Source organism: Salmo salar, chromosome ssa25, assembly GCF_905237065.1.
Source record: "Salmo salar chromosome ssa25, Ssal_v3.1, whole genome shotgun sequence".
Taxonomy (NCBI): domain Eukaryota; kingdom Metazoa; phylum Chordata; class Actinopteri; order Salmoniformes; family Salmonidae; genus Salmo; species Salmo salar.
The window spans coordinates 52,153,651-52,173,059 of record NC_059466.1 but is presented as its reverse complement, the minus strand read 5'-3'; the positions used below and the strand labels follow the sequence as shown (position 1 = coordinate 52,173,059).

The window sequence follows — 19,409 nt, the reverse complement described above, 5'->3', positions numbered from 1 at the left end:
GCACGGTGAAGACAAAGGGAGGAGAGGGTAAAGAGAGGGAGGAGAAGAGAGGAAGTAGTGACTCACAAATATGGCAGGAGTGACTCACAAATATGGAAGGAGTGACTCACAATGCAGACAGACACCCATAAAGTGCAAAAACACAGTGGAATAAAAAAATAAAAAACACCAATTTCCTACCTGATCTGTAACCGAGGAAAACTTGTCCAAATTCTAAAGAAAAACTTAGCAGTATATTGGCCTGGTTGGCAGTATTTGGGTTTGTAAATAATGTAATATTACAACTGGACAAGTATGTAAAATGTAATCAGAAAACTCAGTCTATGAATGCATAGACATATTTACCTTATTTAACAGACACTCTTATCCAGAGAGCAACTTACAGTAGTGAATGCATACATTTTATTTTTTAAAATTCTCTGTACTGGTCCCCCGTGGGAATCGAACCCACAACCCTGGCGTTGCAAGTTTGAATCCCCGAGCTGACAAGGTACAACTCTGTCGGTCTGCCCCCCTGAACAAGGCAGTTAACCCCACTGTTCCTAGGCTGTCATTGTAAATTCAGAATTTGTTCTTAAGTGACTTGCCTTGTTTAATAAAAGGTTAAGAAAAAAAAACTGTGGGTAGTCAACAGGGTACCATTTGAGACACAATGTAAGTCTAGTAGTCTGTGGATACATATTGTTATTTACCACAGTTATGTGTGGGTGTGGTGTTTTCAACCGTCTGCTCGGGGGTGAAAACTGTGTCCTCGTTAGCATCAAGGTGTATCAGAAACGTTGTACCTTCCATCTCCTCTTTACTCTCCTCTGCCCTTGCTATCACTTCAGGGATTAAGAAGACAAGATGGAGGGTAATTTCTGGATGACAACGATCCTCCTGTCCTTCTGTCTTTCGGGTCATATGTTTACTGAACTCTCCCAACGTCCCAACTGCAAAGGTGAGATTCAGATACGCTTCGACGTCTGCGTTACTTGCTGTTTGTGGTTTTAGGTTTTATATACTCACACACGTTGCTACATCTGCTGATGTAAAAAATAAAAATAAAAAGGGGCTCTATGAATCCATTTGATAGTATTTTGATGGATATCTGTTTCAGAGTAGTCTTTTTCTGAAGATAACATAATTTATTCGTTATGTAAGTCCATTCTGCATGATGATCTTTAATCTATTATGAAAACTGCTGTAAAATACTTTGGATTTATTCTGTCAGTTGTCGTAAAAAAAAAAAAGTTAAATTAAATAAAATGTTGATATGAAAAGATTTTCAACAGATTGAATGCATATAGTTGTAGTTTATTGCTACTTGTATTTCAAGATACGTTACATTAACTATTTTCCACAAAAACAACCTAATGTTCCATAGAAAATAAATGGCGAGTGTTTTGACCACTATATAAATATATATATACACACACACATTCTTCACATTTGTGTTTTTACATCATTTAAAAAAAAAAAATATTTCACCTTTAGAAATGATTGCTTATGGGTATGTCCGTGTAAAATAATACTGTTCACAGATGTTGAATTCATGGATGTTAGACGTGTATTAAAATGGATTTTTGTTGCCAAACGCTATGCTTCCATTTGTTTAGCTGGAGTGGAATGTTTATATCCTGTATATTTTTTTGTGTTAGTCTCACTTTGGTATTTTAAAATGAACGAGAACTGGAAGTCCCTCTTGATAAGAGCATCTGCTAAATGACTAAAAATGTCTAATTAGTAACATTTTACATTCAGATAGATATAATGCTGTATTTATAAATTAAAAAAAAAAATATATATATATGTTGATGTCACGTATATGTATCATTTGTACAAATCTTTATTAAACATGTAGTTATCATTTGACTGTGTAAAACCTAGCAGTACTACTGATTTCTCTGAGAGTGAAGTGGATATATGAATCCCCGAGCTGACAAGGTACAACTCTGTCGGTCTGCCCCCCTGAACAAGGCAGTTAACCCCACTGTTCCTAGGCTAAAGTGGTAGATTTTAAACACATACATGTCTGTTATTGAACAACCCCATGCCATGATTAGGTTGTGAGAAAACTTCATCGATCTCTTTCATTTATTTGTGTTTATTTAAGCTTTATTTTAACAGGGATGACATATTGAGACCGAGGTCTCTTTTTAAAAATTCGCCCTGTATTATGCAATATCAATTGTGCTCCTCAGTTTTACCGTTGTAATATGATACAAAGCGACTCGGTGTGCTTTAGGATCATGCGGACTCCTCTGAGCAGTCTGATAGGTTGGCTGGAGTGTTCAGCCGGACAGACCGTCAGGTTGCAAAGCTTCTGGAAGGCTGGCTGGCTAAACGATTGAAGATTGTTATATTGACGTTTTTTTTCACTATATCAATGTAACGTTATTGATCTATCGGTTTCCGTAGCGAATTCCCTTCTTTTCACACTACAACAGTAATAAACAGCTCTAACGTTATAGACTTCACTGTCGTGGTGCAGAGTAGAGGTCTGGGCGGACCGATGTCTTCATCCCGCTGCAGCCGCTGGCTTTCTGTCCGAATCCCACCCGCTACCGCAAGAACTGGTCCCAAAACCCAACCGCAGTCCCGCAAGAACTGGTCCCAAAACCCAACCTCGGTCCCGCAAGAACTGGTCCCAAACCCAACCGCAGTCCCGCAAGAACTGGTCCCAAAACCCAACCGCAGTCCCGCAAGAACTGGTCCCAAAACCCAACCTCGGTCCCGCAAGAACTGGTCCCAAACCCAACCGCGGTCCCGCAAGAACTGGTCCCAAAACCCAACCGCAGTCCCGCAAGAACTGGTCCCAAAACCCAACCGCAGTCCGCAAGAACTGGTCCCAAAACCCAACCGCAGTCCCGCAAGAACTGGTCCCAAAACACAACCGCAGTCCCGCAATGTTATTTTAGGCGTGTGTGACGCAGCTCACTTGCTAGCCACCGAGGTAAAGTTGGTCTTATATTCGGACATTCAACAGACATTTGCCAAAAGCCATTTCCAAATGTAAAAATCAATAACTAATTCACCGTTTGTCACAGAAACATCAAACTAGGTATGATTTATTCTATAAATGTCTAGCATACTTTCACAACCTTCGCTTTGAGTAGAAATTCCAGTTTTGATTTGATAGAAATACATAAAATCTCAAATATTGTGTTTAAAGATGAAGAGATCAATAACAAATTCAGTGATTGTCACAGAAAAAAAAGTGAAAATATGCATTTATTTGCAATAACTTTAAGAAATGTTAATTTCAAGTGCAATTTGTTCTATATGAAATTAGACAATGTTTACATAACGTTGTACAAATGTTTACCATCTTAAATTGTATGAAAAATCAAATGTTTACCATCTTAAATTGCATGAAAAATCTATCGCTTGTTTTTTTTTTTTGGAGCAACAGTTCCACATTTTAAAGTAGTTACAAGGCCCAACAGTAATTTATGTTTCTCTAATTTAACAGCAAAAACTCCCCTTTAAATCATTTTCTATTTTTGGTGCTTTATTGAAGTCCTTCTTTGTCATCCCCAGACAAGCTGAATGCTACCATCTCCTGGGGTAATAGATTCAACTGTTCAACGCTTACAGCCAAATGTTTAATACCCCGGAGTATTCCCACAACACATTCTGGAAAGTCTCTAGATTCAGCGGTCACTTTATTAGGTACAAAACCCCTTATGCATCTAGAACAGCGTGAATTCAGAACAACTGATGAAGCTGGGAAAGGAGATTGACTGTTCACAAGTTTTTTTTTTAAGTCCAGTTGGAGTTTATTACAGTCAGTACAAGCTGAGTGTTGGAATTATTAAAAAAAAAAAAAAAACAGTTTTTGAAACTTTTCTGAGTTACAAAAAAGACCATCTGTCACGACTTCTACTGAAGTCGATGCCCCTCCTTGTTCGGGTGGTGCTCGGCGCTCGACGTCACCGGCCTTCTAGCCACCATTGATCAGTTTTTCATTTTCCATTGGTTTTGTCTGGTCTCTTTACACACCTGTTTCATAACCCAGTAATTATATGTTGTGTATTTAACCCTCTGAATCCCCTCATTTCTCTGTCGGTGATTGTTTGTTTGTTATGTACGTGTTGTTTCTATATCGGTGTGCGACGGGGTCATTGTTTTACCCGGATTCTTTTCTACATTGGTTTTGGGAATAAATATTCCTTTTTTTTTTTAAACCACTCTGTTTTTTCTCCTGCGCCTGACTTCCCTGCCACCTACATACACGGACTATGACACCATCACAGACTGTGCTGTCATTTTACACATTCTAAAGTTCAAACAAAAAGTTACAGAATACCTGAATACTTCTCTGCATGCTTTGGTGTCTATCAAACCAAGACCACAGGACTTGGTGTATGGAGGAGCAATTTATTCTCGTTATTAACAGGGTGGTGAACCTAATAAACTGGCATACGAGTGTAGATATCACAAACGACTCCTTTTGAGCAGTGTCTGTCTGTTATACTGTTTGATCAATGGGTATAATGGTGAATCTGATTCCCGAGGTCCTCATAGGCTCACTTGGATATATATATATAGTTGGGAGGTAAAGGAAAAACAATATGAAACTAGGATATTAAAACACTGGTAGAATTATTTCATCCACATCCATTCACATTAAATGTCTTTTATAAATACTAATACCACTGTCTTTCTGGACGTTTTAAAAGGTCTTTCTGCAAGGAATGTGAATTGAAAGGGATTCGGTAATACCTCTGTAGTTTCTCCACTGGTATAATGGGTATAATGGGTATAATGGGTATAATGGGTATAATGGGTATAATGGGTATAATGGGTATAATGTGTATAATGGGTATAATGGGTATAATGGGTATAATGTGTATAATGGGTATAATGTGTATAATGTGTATAATGGCTATAATGGGTATAATGGGTATAATGGGTATAATGGCTATAATGGGTATAATGGCTATAATGGGTATAATGTGTATAATGGGTATAATGTGTATAATGGGTATAATGTGTATAATGGGTATAATGGGTATAATGGGTATAATGTGTATAATGGGTATAATGGGTATAATGGGTATAATGGGTATAATGGGTATAATGGGTATAATGTGTGTAGAGCTGATATCTCTGTAGGTGATGTAGTTTCTCCACTGGTATAATGTTTTGTAGTTGCACACCTCCCTGCTGAATTATGTAGAGCTGATTTGGGCCAGTTGAGATATTCTTTTCATGATTTGTTGTTGAATTTATTAATTTTTCTTCCACGTAGGCTTTGTGCTAGCAGTTTAAGAGAGAAGGAGAGCAAATAGCATAGGGACGGAGTGGTTGAAGTCCTGGTTTGTAACGGTTAGTGAAATAGCATAGGGACGGAGTGGTTGAAGTCCTGGTTTGTAACGGTTAGTGAAATAGCATAGGGACGGACTGGTTGAAGTCCTGGTTTGTAACGGTTAGTGAAATAGCATAGGGACGGACTGGTTGAAGTCCTGGTTTGTAACGGTTAGTGAAATAGCATAGGGACGGACTGGTTGAAGTCCTGGTTTGTAACGGTTAGTGAAATAGCATAGGGACGGACTGGTTGAAGTCCTGGTTTGTAACGGTTAGTGAAATAGCATAGGGACGGACTGGTTGAAGTCCTGGTTTGTAACGGTTAGTGAAATAGCATAGGGACGGACTGGTTGAAGTCCTGGTTTGTAACGGTTAGTGAAATAGCATAGGGACGGAGTGGTTGAAGTCCTGGTTTGTAACGGTTAGTGAAATAGCATAGGGACGGACTGGTTGAAGTCCTGGTTTGTAACGGTTAGTGAAATAGCATAGGGACGGACTGGTTGAAGTCCTGGTTTGTAACGGTTAGTGAAATAGCATAGGGACGGACTGGTTGAAGTCCTGGTTTGTAACGGTTAGTGAAATAGCATAGGGACGGACTGGTTGAAGTCCTGGTTTGTAACGGTTAGTGAAATAGCATACGGACGGACTGGTTGAAGTCCTGGTTTGTAACGGTTAGTGAAATAGCATAGGGACGGAGTGGTTGAAGTCCTGGTTTGTAACGGTTAGTGAAATAGCATAGGGACGGACTGGTTGAAGTCCTGGTTTGTAACGGTTAGTGAAATAGCATAGGGACGGACTGGTTGAAGTCCTGGTTTGTAACGGTTAGTGAAATAGCATAGGGACGGACTGGTTGAAGTCCTGGTTTGTAACGGTTAGTGAAATAGCATAGGGACGGACTGGTTGAAGTCCTGGTTTGTAACGGTTAGTGAAATAGCATAGGGACGGACTGGTTGAAGTCCTGGTTTGTAACGGTTAGTGAAATAGCATAGGGACGGACTGGTTGAAGTCCTGGTTTGTAACGGTTAGTGAAATAGCATAGGGACGGACTGGTTGAAGTCCTGGTTTGTAACGGTTAGTGAAATAGCATAGGGACGGACTGGTTGAAGTCCTGGTTTGTAACGGTTAGTGAAATAGCATAGGGACGGACTGGTTGAAGTCCTGGTTTGTAACGGTTAGTGAAATAGCATAGGGACGGAGTGGTTGAAGTCCTGGTTTGTAACGGTTAGTGAAATAGCATAGGGACGGACTGGTTGAAGTCCTGGTTTGTAACGGTTAGTGAAATAGCATAGGGACGGACTGGTTGAAGTCCTGGTTTGTAACGGTTAGTGAAATAGCATAGGGACGGACTGGTTGAAGTCCTGGTTTGTAACGGTTAGTGAAATAGCATAGGGACGGAGTGGTTGAAGTCCTGGTTTGTAACGGTTAGTGAAATAGCATAGGGACGGAGTGGTTGAAGTCCTGGTTTGTAACGGTTAGTGAAATAGCATAGGGACGGACTGGTTGAAGTCCTGGTTTGTAACGGTTAGTGAAATAGCATAGGGACGGACTGGTTGAAGTCCTGGTTTGTAACGGTTAGTGAAATAGCATAGGGACGGACTGGTTGAAGTCCTGGTTTGTAACGGTTAGTGAAATAGCATAGGGACGGACTGGTTGAAGTCCTGGTTTGTAACGGTTAGTGAAATAGCATAGGGACGGACTGGTTGAAGTCCTGGTTTGTAACGGTTAGTGAAATAGCATAGGGACGGACTGGTTGAAGTCCTGGTTTGTAACGGTTAGTGAAATAGCATAGGGACGGACTGGTTGAAGTCCTGGTTTGTAACGGTTAGTGAAATAGCATAGGGACGGACTGGTTGAAGTCCTGGTTTGTAACGGTTAGTGAAATAGCATAGGGACGGACTGGTTGAAGTCCTGGTTTGTAACGGTTAGTGAAATAGCATAGGGACGGACTGGTTGAAGTCCTGGTTTGTAACGGTTAGTGAAATAGCATAGGGACGGACTGGTTGAAGTCCTGGTTTGTAACGGTTAGTGAAATAGCATAGGGACGGACTGGTTGAAGTCCTGGTTTGTAACGGTTAGTGAAATAGCATAGGGACGGACTGGTTGAAGTCCTGGTTTGTAACGGTTAGTGAAATAGCATAGGGACGGACTGGTTGAAGTCCTGGTTTGTAACGGTTAGTGAAATAGCATAGGGACGGACTGGTTGAAGTCCTGGTTTGTAACGGTTAGTGAAATAGCATAGGGACGGACTGGTTGAAGTCCTGGTTTGTAACGGTTAGTGAAATAGCATAGGGACGGACTGGTTGAAGTCCTGGTTTGTAACGGTTAGTGAAATAGCATAGGGACGGACTGGTTGAAGTCCTGGTTTGTAACGGTTAGTGAAATAGCATAGGGACGGACTGGTTGAAGTCCTGGTTTGTAACGGTTAGTGAAATAGCATAGGGACGGACTGGTTGAAGTCCTGGTTTGTAACGGTTAGTGAAATAGCATAGGGACGGACTGGTTGAAGTCCTGGTTTGTAACGGTTAGTGAAATAGCATAGGGACGGACTGGTTGAAGTCCTGGTTTGTAACGGTTAGTGACAGTAGATTGCAGAGGGATTCACATACAGTTCAGAGACAAATTATAATGTAAACATTTATCCCAAAAACAAAAGATGTAGCGTCTACTTCTTCTATTAGTGTTTTATTTTGTTATCCACCCTCTGGTATCTTTCAATACTCATGCAAATATATATATATATATTTAAATATATATACAGTATATATGTACACAACCATTGAAAAGCAAAAAAAAAAATGTGTCCATTAAAATAACATCAAATTGATCAGAAATACAGTGTAGACATTGTTGATGTTGTAAATGACTATTGTAGCTGGAAACGGCTGATTTTTAATAGAATATCTACATAGGCGTACAGAGGCCCATTATCAGCAACCATCACTCCTGTGTTCCAATGGCACGTTGTGTTAGCTAATCCAAGTTTATCATTTTAAAAAAGGCTAATTGATCATTAGAAAACCCTTTTGCAATTATGTTAGCACAGCTGAAAACTGTTGTCCTGATTAAAGAAGCAATAAAACTGGTCTTCTTTAGACTAGTTGAGTATCTGGAGCATCAGCATTTGTGGGTTCGATTACAGGCTCAAAATGGCCTGAAACAAAGAACTTTCTTCTGAAACGCGTCAGTCTATTCTTGTTCTGAGAAATGAAGGCTATTCCATGCGAGAAATTGCCAAGAAACTGAAGATCTCGTACAACACTGTGTACTACTCCCTTCACAGAACAGCGCAAACTGGCTCCAACCAGAATAGAAAGAGGAGTGGGAGGCCCCGGTGCACAAATGAGCAAGAAGACAAGTACATTAGAGTGTCTAGTTTGAGAAACAGACGCCTCACAAGTCCTCAACTGGCAGCTTCATTAAATAGTACCCGCAAAACACCAGTCTCAACGTCAACAGTGAAGAGGGCGACTCCGGGATGCTGGCCTTCTAGGCAGAGTTACAATAGAAAAAGACGTATCTCAGACTGGCCAATAAAAAGAAAAGATTAAGATGGGCAAAAGAACACAGACACTGGACAGAGGAAGATTGGAAAAAAGTGTTATGGACAGATGAATCTAAGTTTGAGGTGTTCGGATCACAAAGAAGAACATTCGTGAGATGCAGAAAACATGAAAAGATGCTGGAGGAGTGTTTGGCGCCATCTGTCATCATGGTGGAGGCAATGTGATGGTCTGGGGGTGCTTTGGTGGTGGTAAAGTGGGAGATTTATACAGGGTAAAAGGGATCTTGAAGAAGGATGGCTATCACTCTATTTTGCAACGCCATGCCATACCCTGTGGACGGCGCTTAACTGGAGCCAATTTCCTCCTACAACAGGACAATGACCCAAAGCACAGCTCCAAACTATGCAAGAACTATTTAGGGAAGAAGCAGTCAGCTGGTTTTCTGTCTAATCTTCTGTTTTTGTTAAAAAGCTGACAGATGGGCCTGAAGAAATGTAACCACTTTGAGATTAATAGACAGAGCTATAGATGTAAGGACTGACCGTCCATGAGATCAACATCATTGTTATGACCATGTTTTGAAGCTATACACTGTTTGTTTACATTTACAATGTTTACAAAACATTGGAGTAAAACAAGCTTATATGTTGGGTTGTCATGGAGTGTGACTGTTGAACTAAAGATCATAAGGCTTTTATACGTTATATTCTTCAACAATCAATATATATATAATTTATATATAATTTATATATATTTATATATAATTTATAAGTCCAGAAATGGATGTAGCAACTACAGATTGCCCCTTTAAGTCTATCAGAAGTGTTCAACTTTGAGCATGTGTCTATTAGGTCTGTAGATTTTTATTTTATTATATCAGCATGAATTAGATTGATCAATAATAAAATCCACACTGTTATTCTATTGGCTGGGATCCACACTGTTATTCTATTGGCTGGGATCCACACTGTTATTCTATTGGCTGGGATCCACACTGTTATTCTATTGGCTGGGATCCACACTGTTATTCTATTGGCTGGGATCCACACTGTTATTCTATTGGCTTGGATCCACACTGTTATTCTATCGGCTTGGATCCACACTGTTATTCTATTGGCTTGGATCCACACTGTTATTCTATTGGCTGGGATCCACACTGTTATTCTATTGGCTGGGATCCACACTGTTATTCTATTGGCTTGGATCCACACTGTTATTCTATTGGCTGGGATCCACACTGTTACTCCATCGGCTTGGATCCACACTGTTATTCTATTGGCTGGGATCCACACTGTTATTCTATTGGCTGGGATCCACACTGTTATTCTATTGGCTGGGATCCACACTGTTATTCTATTGGCTGGGATCCACACTGTTATTCTATTGGCTGGGATCCACACTGTTATTCTATTGGCTGGGATCCACACTGTTATTCTATTGGCTGGGATCCACACTGTTATTCTATTGGCTGGGATCCACACTGTTATTCTATTGGCTTGGATCCACACTGTTATTCTATTGGCTGGGATCCACACTGTTACTCCATCGGCTTGGATCCACACTGTTATTCTATTGGCTGGGATCCACACTGTTATTCTATTGGCTGGGATCCACACTGTTATTCCATCGGCTGGGATCCACACTGTTATTCTATTGGCTGGGATCCACACTGTTATTCTATTGGCTTGGATCCACACTGTTACTCCATCGGCTGGGATCCACACTGTTACTCCATCGGCTGGGATCTGCACTATGCAGCTGTTGCAAGAGCACCATTTTTCACTGGCTGTCCACCGGTTTCAAAAACAATGATTGACAGGCAGCTTAATACACTTCTTGAATTCAACCGTTATTGGGGTTTAAATACACATTTAGATTTGTCAACAGCCGTATCCACAACAACCACAATCCGTAAGATGTAAATAGCTAAATGAGAGAGCAGCAGTGTGATTCACATCAAGATATCAATAATAAGTGGTATCCGTATCGCTGTAGACTACAACCACTGATGTCATCCTTAACCTCCAAGCGTTTATTCAAATTGGAAAAATCTTTGGATGTCGACAGCAGTCTCACCATTGGAAGACTTGGACTGCAGCCCACAAAAACCTATTCGAGCTCTTTTCCCCCGCGATCCATCAAACACATTTGGTGAGTCATCATAGCGGTCTCTGATTGGTGGTCTGACTCGCTCAGATGGAACAAACGTAAATATGCGCCTTTTTTCAATGTTGATTTGAATGTTATTGAGAAAACAGATAATTGTCAAATATTTTTTTTTTGGGGGGGGGGGAAATTCTTTCTGAATTTCAAAGTAATCCTCAAAGTAATCATCTACTTTTTCAAAAGTTTCTGTAATCTGATTACAATATTGATGCTGGTAATTTAACGGATTACAGTTACTATTTTTTGTAATCCCTTACTCCCCAACCCTGATAAAGGGGGTGTCCATCTCAATGCCATTGGACGAATCCCGGGAACATATTCCAGTCTGTCCTAGCGAAACAGTCCTGTAGCGTAGCATCCGCGTCGTCGGACCACTTCCGTATTGAGGCGAGTCACTGGTACTTCCTGGTTTGAGTTTTTGCTTGTTACATTTATTAAATGAACACCGAAAACAAAACAAATACAAACGAAAACCGTAACGTTCAGTAGGGCTACACAGCACAGTACCAAAAACAAGATCCCACAATCTAAAGGTGGATAAAAAGGGCTGCCTAAGTATGATCCCCAATCAGAGACAACGATAGACAGCTGCCTCTGATTGGGAACAATACCCGGCCAACAAAGAAATAGAAAACATAGATTGCCCACCCTAGTCACACCCTGACCTAACCAAATAGAGAATAAAAGGGATCTCTAAGGTCAGGGCGTGACAGTGTCTCTGTGTGTGGAGTAAAGGTGGTCTAGAGTATCCGCAAAAATTCACGTCACCTCTGTCATAGACTGGTCTCCCCCTGACTACCTGACCTCAACACCATCACAGACTGGTCTCCCCCTGACTACCTGACCTCAACACCATCACAGACTGGTCTCCCCCTGACTACCTGACCTCAGCACCATCACAGACTGGTCTCCCCCTGACTACCTGACCTCAACACCATCACAGACTGGTCTCCCCCTGACTACCTGACCTCAGTACCATCACAGACTGGTCTCCCCCTGACTACCTGACCTCAACACCATCACAGACTGGTCTCCCCCTGACCTCAGCACCATCACAGACTGGTCTCCCCCTGACCTCAACACCATCAGAGACTGGTCTCCCCCTGTCTGCCAGACCTCAACACCATCACAGACTGGTCTCCCCCTGTCTGCCAGACCTCAGCACCATCACAGACTGGTCTCCCCCTGACTACCTGACCTCAACACCATCACAGACTGGTCTCCCCCTGACTGCCTGACCTCAACACCATCACAGACTGGTCTCCCCCTGACCTCAACACCATCACAGACTGGTCTCCCCCTGACCTCAACACCATCACAGACTGGTCTCCCCCAGACTACGTGACCTCAACACCATCACAGACTGGTCTCCCCCTGAATACCTGACCTCAACACCATCACAGACTGGTCTCCCCCTGACTACCTGACCTCAGCACCATCACAGACTGGTCTCCCCCTGTCTGCCAGACCTCAGCACCATCACAGACTGGTCTACCCCTGACCTCAACACCATCACAGACTGGTCTCCCCCTGGCCTCAACACCATCACAGACTGGTCTCCCCCTGTCTACCTGACCTCAACACCATCACAGACTGGTCTCCCCCTGACTACCTGACCTCAGCACCATCACAGACTGGTCTCCCCCTGACTACCTGACCTCAACACCATCACAGACTGGTCTCCCCCTGACTACCTGACCTCAGCACCATCACAGACTGGTCTCCCCCTGTCTGCCAGACCTCAGCACCATCACAGACTGGTCTCCCCCTGTCTGCCAGACCTCAACACCATCACAGACTGGTCTCCCCCTGACTACCTGACCTCAGCACCATCACAGACTGGTCTCCCCCTGTCTGCCAGACCTCAGCACCATCACAGACTGGTCTCCCCCTGTCTGCCAGACCTCAACACCATCACAGACTGGTCTCCCCCTGACCTCAACACCATCACAGACTGGTGTCCCCCTGACCTCAACACCATCACAGACTGGTCTCCCCCTGACTACCTGACCTCAACACCATCACAGACTGGTCTCCCCCTTACCTCAACACCATCACAGACTGGTCTCCCCCTGACCTCAACACCATCACAGACTGGTCTCCCCCTGACCTCAACACCATCACAGACTGGTCTCCCCCTGTCTGCCTGAACTCAACACCATCACAGACTGGTCTCCCCCTGACCTCAACACCATCACAGACTGGTCTCCCCCTGACCTCAACAACATCACAGACTGGTCTCCCCCTGACTACCTGACCTCAACACCATCACAGACTGGTCTCCCCCTGACTACCTGACCTCAACACCATCACAGACTGGTCTCCCCCTGACCTCAACACCATCACAGACTGGTCTCCCCCTGACCTCAGCACCATCACAGACTGGTCTCCCCCTGTCTGCCTGACCTCAACACCATCACAGACTGGTCTCCCCCTGACATCAACACCATCACAGACTGGTGTCCCCCTGACCTCAACACCATCACAGACTGGTCTCCCCCAGACCTCAACACCATCACAGACTGGTCTCCCCCTGACCTCAACACCATCACAGACTGGTCTCCCCTGACTACCTGACCTCAACACCATCACAGACTGGTCTCCCCTGACCTCAACACCATCACAGACTGGTCTCCCCTGACCTCAGCACCATCACAGACTGGTCTCCCCCTGTCTGCCTGACCTCAACACCATCACAGACTGGTCTCCCCCTGACCTCAACACCATCACAGACTGGTGTCCCCCTGACCTCAACACCATCACAGACTGGTCTCCCCCAGACCTCAACACCATCACAGACTGGTCTCCCCCAGACCTCAACACTATCACAGACTGGTCTCCCCCTGTCTGCCTGACCTCAACACCATCACAGACTGGTCTCCCCCTGACTACCTGACCTCAGCACCATCACAGACTGGTCTCCCCTTGACCTCAACACCATCACAGACTGGTCTCCCCCTGACCTCAACACCATCACAGACTGGTCTCCCCCTGACTACCTGACCTCAACACCATCACAGACTGGTCTCCCCCTGACTACCTGACCTCAGCACCATCACAGACTGGTCTCCCCTGACCTCAACACCATCACAGACTGGTCTCCCCTTGACCTCAACACCATCACAGACTGGTCTCCCCCTGACCTCAACACCATCACAGACTGGTCTCCCCTTGACCTCAACACCATCACAGACTGGTCTCCCCCAGACCTCAACACCATCACAGACTGGTCTCCCCCTGACTACCTGACCTCAACACCATCACAGACTGGTCTCCCCCTGACCTCAGCACCATCACAGACTGGTCTCCACCTGACCTCAACACCATCAGAGACTGGTCTCCCCCTGTCTGCCAGACCTCAACACCATCACAGACTGGTCTCCCCCTGTCTGCCAGACCTCAGCACCATCACAGACTGGTCTCCCCTGACTACCTGACCTCAACACCATCACAGACTGGTCTCCCCCTGACTACCTGACCTCAACACCATCACAGACTGGTCTCCCCCTGGCTGCCTGACCTCAGCACCATCACAGACTGGTCTCCCCTGACCTCAACACCATCACAGACTGGTCTCCCCCTGACCTCAGCACCATCACAGACTGGTCTCCCCCTGTCTGCCTGACCTCAACACCATCACAGACTGGTCTCCCCTGACCTCAACACCATCACAGACTGGTGTCCCCTGACCTCAACACCATCACAGACTGGTCTCCCCCAGACCTCAACACCATCACAGACTGGTCTCCCCCAGACCTCAACACTATCACAGACTGGTCTCCCCCTGTCTGCCTGACCTCAACACCATCACAGACTGGTCTCCCCTGACCTCAACACCATCACAGACTGGTCTCCCCCTGACCTCAACACCATCACAGACTGGTCTCCCCTGACCTCAACACCATCACAGACTGGTCTCCCCTTGACCTCAACACCATCACAGACTGGTCTCCCCTGACCTCAACACCATCACAGACTGGTCTCCCCCTGACTACCTGACCTCAACACCATCACAGACTGGTCTCCCCCTGACTACCTGACCTCAACACCATCACAGACTGGTCTCCCCTGACCTCAGCACCATCACAGACTGGTCTCCCCTGACCTCAACACCATCAGAGACTGGTCTCCCCCTGTCTGCCAGACCTCAGCACCATCACAGACTGGTCTCCCCTGACCTCAACACCATCACAGACTGGTCTCCCCTGACCTCAGCACCATCACAGACTGGTCTCCCCCTGACTACCTGACCTCAACACCATCACAGACTGGTCTCCCCCTGACTACCTGACCTCAGTACCATCACAGACTGGTCTCCCCCTGACTACCTGACCTCAACACCATCACAGACTGGTCTCCCCCTGACCTCAGCACCATCACAGACTGGTCTCCCCCTGACCTCAACACCATCAGAGACTGGTCTCCCCCTGTCTGCCAGACCTCAACACCATCACAGACTGGTCTCCCCCTGTCTGCCAGACCTCAGCACCATCACAGACTGGTCTCCCCCTGACTACCTGACCTCAACACCATCACAGACTGGTCTCCCCCTGACTGCCTGACCTCAACACCATCACAGACTGGTCTCCCCCTGACCTCAACACCATCACAGACTGGTCTCCCCTGACCTCAACACCATCACAGACTGGTCTCCCCCAGACTACGTGACCTCAACACCATCACAGACTGGTCTCCCCCTGAATACCTGACCTCAACACCATCACAGACTGGTCTCCCCCTGACTACCTGACCTCAGCACCATCACAGACTGGTCTCCCCCTGTCTGCCAGACCTCAGCACCATCACAGACTGGTCTACCCCTGACCTCAACACCATCACAGACTGGTCTCCCCCTGGCCTCAACACCATCACAGACTGGTCTCCCCCTGTCTACCTGACCTCAACACCATCACAGACTGGTCTCCCCCTGACTACCTGACCTCAGCACCATCACAGACTGGTCTCCCCCTGACTACCTGACCTCAACACCATCACAGACTGGTCTCCCCCTGACTACCTGACCTCAGCACCATCACAGACTGGTCTCCCCCTGTCTGCCAGACCTCAGCACCATCACAGACTGGTCTCCCCTGTCTGCCAGACCTCAACACCATCACAGACTGGTCTCCCCTGACTACCTGACCTCAGCACCATCACAGACTGGTCTCCCCCTGTCTGCCAGACCTCAGCACCATCACAGACTGGTCTCCCCCTGTCTGCCAGACCTCAACACCATCACAGACTGGTCTCCCCCTGACCTCAACACCATCACAGACTGGTGTCCCCCTGACCTCAACACCATCACAGACTGGTCTCCCCCTGACTACCTGACCTCAACACCATCACAGACTGGTCTCCCCCTTACCTCAACACCATCACAGACTGGTCTCCCCCTGACCTCAACACCATCACAGACTGGTCTCCCCCTGACCTCAACACCATCACAGACTGGTCTCCCCCTGTCTGCCTGAACTCAACACCATCACAGACTGGTCTCCCCCTGACCTCAACACCATCACAGACTGGTCTCCCCCTGACCTCAACAACATCACAGACTGGTCTCCCCCTGACTACCTGACCTCAACACCATCACAGACTGGTCTCCCCCTGACTACCTGACCTCAACACCATCACAGACTGGTCTCCCCCTGACCTCAACACCATCACAGACTGGTCTCCCCCTGACCTCAGCACCATCACAGACTGGTCTCCCCTGTCTGCCTGACCTCAACACCATCACAGACTGGTCTCCCCTGACATCAACACCATCACAGACTGGTGTCCCCTGACCTCAACACCATCACAGACTGGTCTCCCCCAGACCTCAACACCATCACAGACTGGTCTCCCCCTGACCTCAACACCATCACAGACTGGTCTCCCCTGACTACCTGACCTCAACACCATCACAGACTGGTCTCCCCCTGACCTCAACACCATCACAGACTGGTCTCCCCCTGACCTCAGCACCATCACAGACTGGTCTCCCCCTGTCTGCCTGACCTCAACACCATCACAGACTGGTCTCCCCCTGACCTCAACACCATCACAGACTGGTGTCCCCCTGACCTCAACACCATCACAGACTGGTCTCCCCCAGACCTCAACACCATCACAGACTGGTCTCCCCCAGACCTCAACACTATCACAGACTGGTCTCCCCCTGTCTGCCTGACCTCAACACCATCACAGACTGGTCTCCCCCTGACTACCTGACCTCAGCACCATCACAGACTGGTCTCCCCTTGACCTCAACACCATCACAGACTGGTCTCCCCCTGACCTCAACACCATCACAGACTGGTCTCCCCCTGACTACCTGACCTCAACACCATCACAGACTGGTCTCCCCCTGACTACCTGACCTCAGCACCATCACAGACTGGTCTCCCCCTGACCTCAACACCATCACAGACTGGTCTCCCCTTGACCTCAACACCATCACAGACTGGTCTCCCCCTGACCTCAACACCATCACAGACTGGTCTCCCCTTGACCTCAACACCATCACAGACTGGTCTCCCCCAGACCTCAACACCATCACAGACTGGTCTCCCCCTGACTACCTGACCTCAACACCATCACAGACTGGTCTCCCCCTGACCTCAGCACCATCACAGACTGGTCTCCACCTGACCTCAACACCATCAGAGACTGGTCTCCCCCTGTCTGCCAGACCTCAACACCATCACAGACTGGTCTCCCCCTGTCTGCCAGACCTCAGCACCATCACAGACTGGTCTCCCCCTGACTACCTGACCTCAACACCATCACAGACTGGTCTCCCCCTGACTACCTGACCTCAACACCATCACAGACTGGTCTCCCCCTGGCTGCCTGACCTCAGCACCATCACAGACTGGTCTCCCCCTGACCTCAACACCATCACAGACTGGTCTCCCCCTGACTACCTGACCTCAGCACCATCACAGACTGGTCTCCCCCTGACTACCTGACCTCAGCACCATCACAGACTGGTATCCCCCTGACCTCAACACCATCACAGACTGGTCTCCCCCTGACTACCTGACCTCAGCACCATCACAGACTGGTCTCCCCTGACCTCAACACCATCACAGACTGGTCTCCCCCTGACCTCAGCACCATCACAGACTGGTCTCCCCCTGTCTGCCTGACCTCAACACCATCACAGACTGGTCTCCCCCTGACCTCAACACCATCACAGACTGGTGTCCCCTGACCTCAACACCATCACAGACTGGTCTCCCCCAGACCTCAACACCATCACAGACTGGTCTCCCCCAGACCTCAACACTATCACAGACTGGTCTCCCCCTGTCTGCCTGACCTCAACACCATCACAGACTGGTCTCCCCTGACCTCAACACCATCACAGACTGGTCTCCCCCTGACCTCAACACCATCACAGACTGGTCTCCCCTGACCTCAACACCATCACAGACTGGTCTCCCCTTGACCTCAACACCATCACAGACTGGTCTCCCCCTGACCTCAACACCATCACAGACTGGTCTCCCCCTGACTACCTGACCTCAACACCATCACAGACTGGTCTCCCCCTGACTACCTGACCTCAACACCATCACAGACTGGTCTCCCCTGACCTCAGCACCATCACAGACTGGTCTCCCCCTGACCTCAACACCATCAGAGACTGGTCTCCCCCTGTCTGCCAGACCTCAGCACCATCACAGACTGGTCTCCCCCTGACCTCAACACCATCACAGACTGGTCTCCCCCTGACCTCAGCACCATCACAGACTGGTCTCCCCCTGACCTCAGCACCATCACAGACTGGTCTCCCCCTGTCTGCCAGACCTCAGCACCATCACAGACTGGTCTCCCCCTGTCTGCCAGACCTCAACACCATCACAGACTGGTCTCCCCCTGACTACCTGACCTCAACACCATCACAGACTGGTCTCCCCCTGACTACCTGACCTCAGCACCATCACAGACTGGTCTCCCCCTGTCTGCCAGACCTCAGCACCATCACAGACTGGTCTCCCCCTGTCTGCCAGACCTCAACACCATCACAGACTGGTCTCCCCCTGACCTCAACACCATCACAGACTGGTGTCCCCCTGACCTCAACACCATCACAGACTGGTCTCCCCCTGACTACCTGACCTCAACACCATCACAGACTGGTCTCCCCCTGACTACCTGACCTCAGCACCATCACAGACTGGTCTCCCCCTGACCTCAACACCATCACAGACTGGTCTCCCCCTGACCTCAACACCATCACAGACTGGTCTCCCCCTGTCTGCCTGAACTCAACACCATCACAGACTGGTCTCCCCCTGACCTCAACACCATCACAGACTGGTCTCCCCCTGACCTCAACACCATCACAGACTGGTCTCCCCCTGACCTCAACACCATCACAGACTGGTCTCCCCCTGTCTGCCTGACCTCAGCACCATCACAGACTGGTCTCCCCTGACCTCAGCACCATCACAG

General features: G+C 47.2%; 1 protein-coding gene across 7 annotated transcripts in view; it reads left to right on the top strand.

Annotated features, from left to right (window-relative positions):
• The first annotated feature begins 717 nt into the window (after positions 1 to 717).
• LOC106586939 (uncharacterized) overlaps positions 718 to 19,409 on the top strand; it is a 37,285-nt gene continuing 18,593 nt past the window's right edge. For all 7 annotated transcript variants that reach the window (XR_006761996.1, XR_006761994.1, XR_006761993.1 and 4 more), the window contains exon 1: positions 718 to 940. Coding sequence is in view for 1 of the 7 variants with exons in the window: in XM_045707704.1 (XP_045563660.1) it covers positions 847 to 940 (94 nt within the window). In the remaining 6 variants the exon portion in view is untranslated. The remainder of the gene's footprint in view (positions 941 to 19,409) is intronic.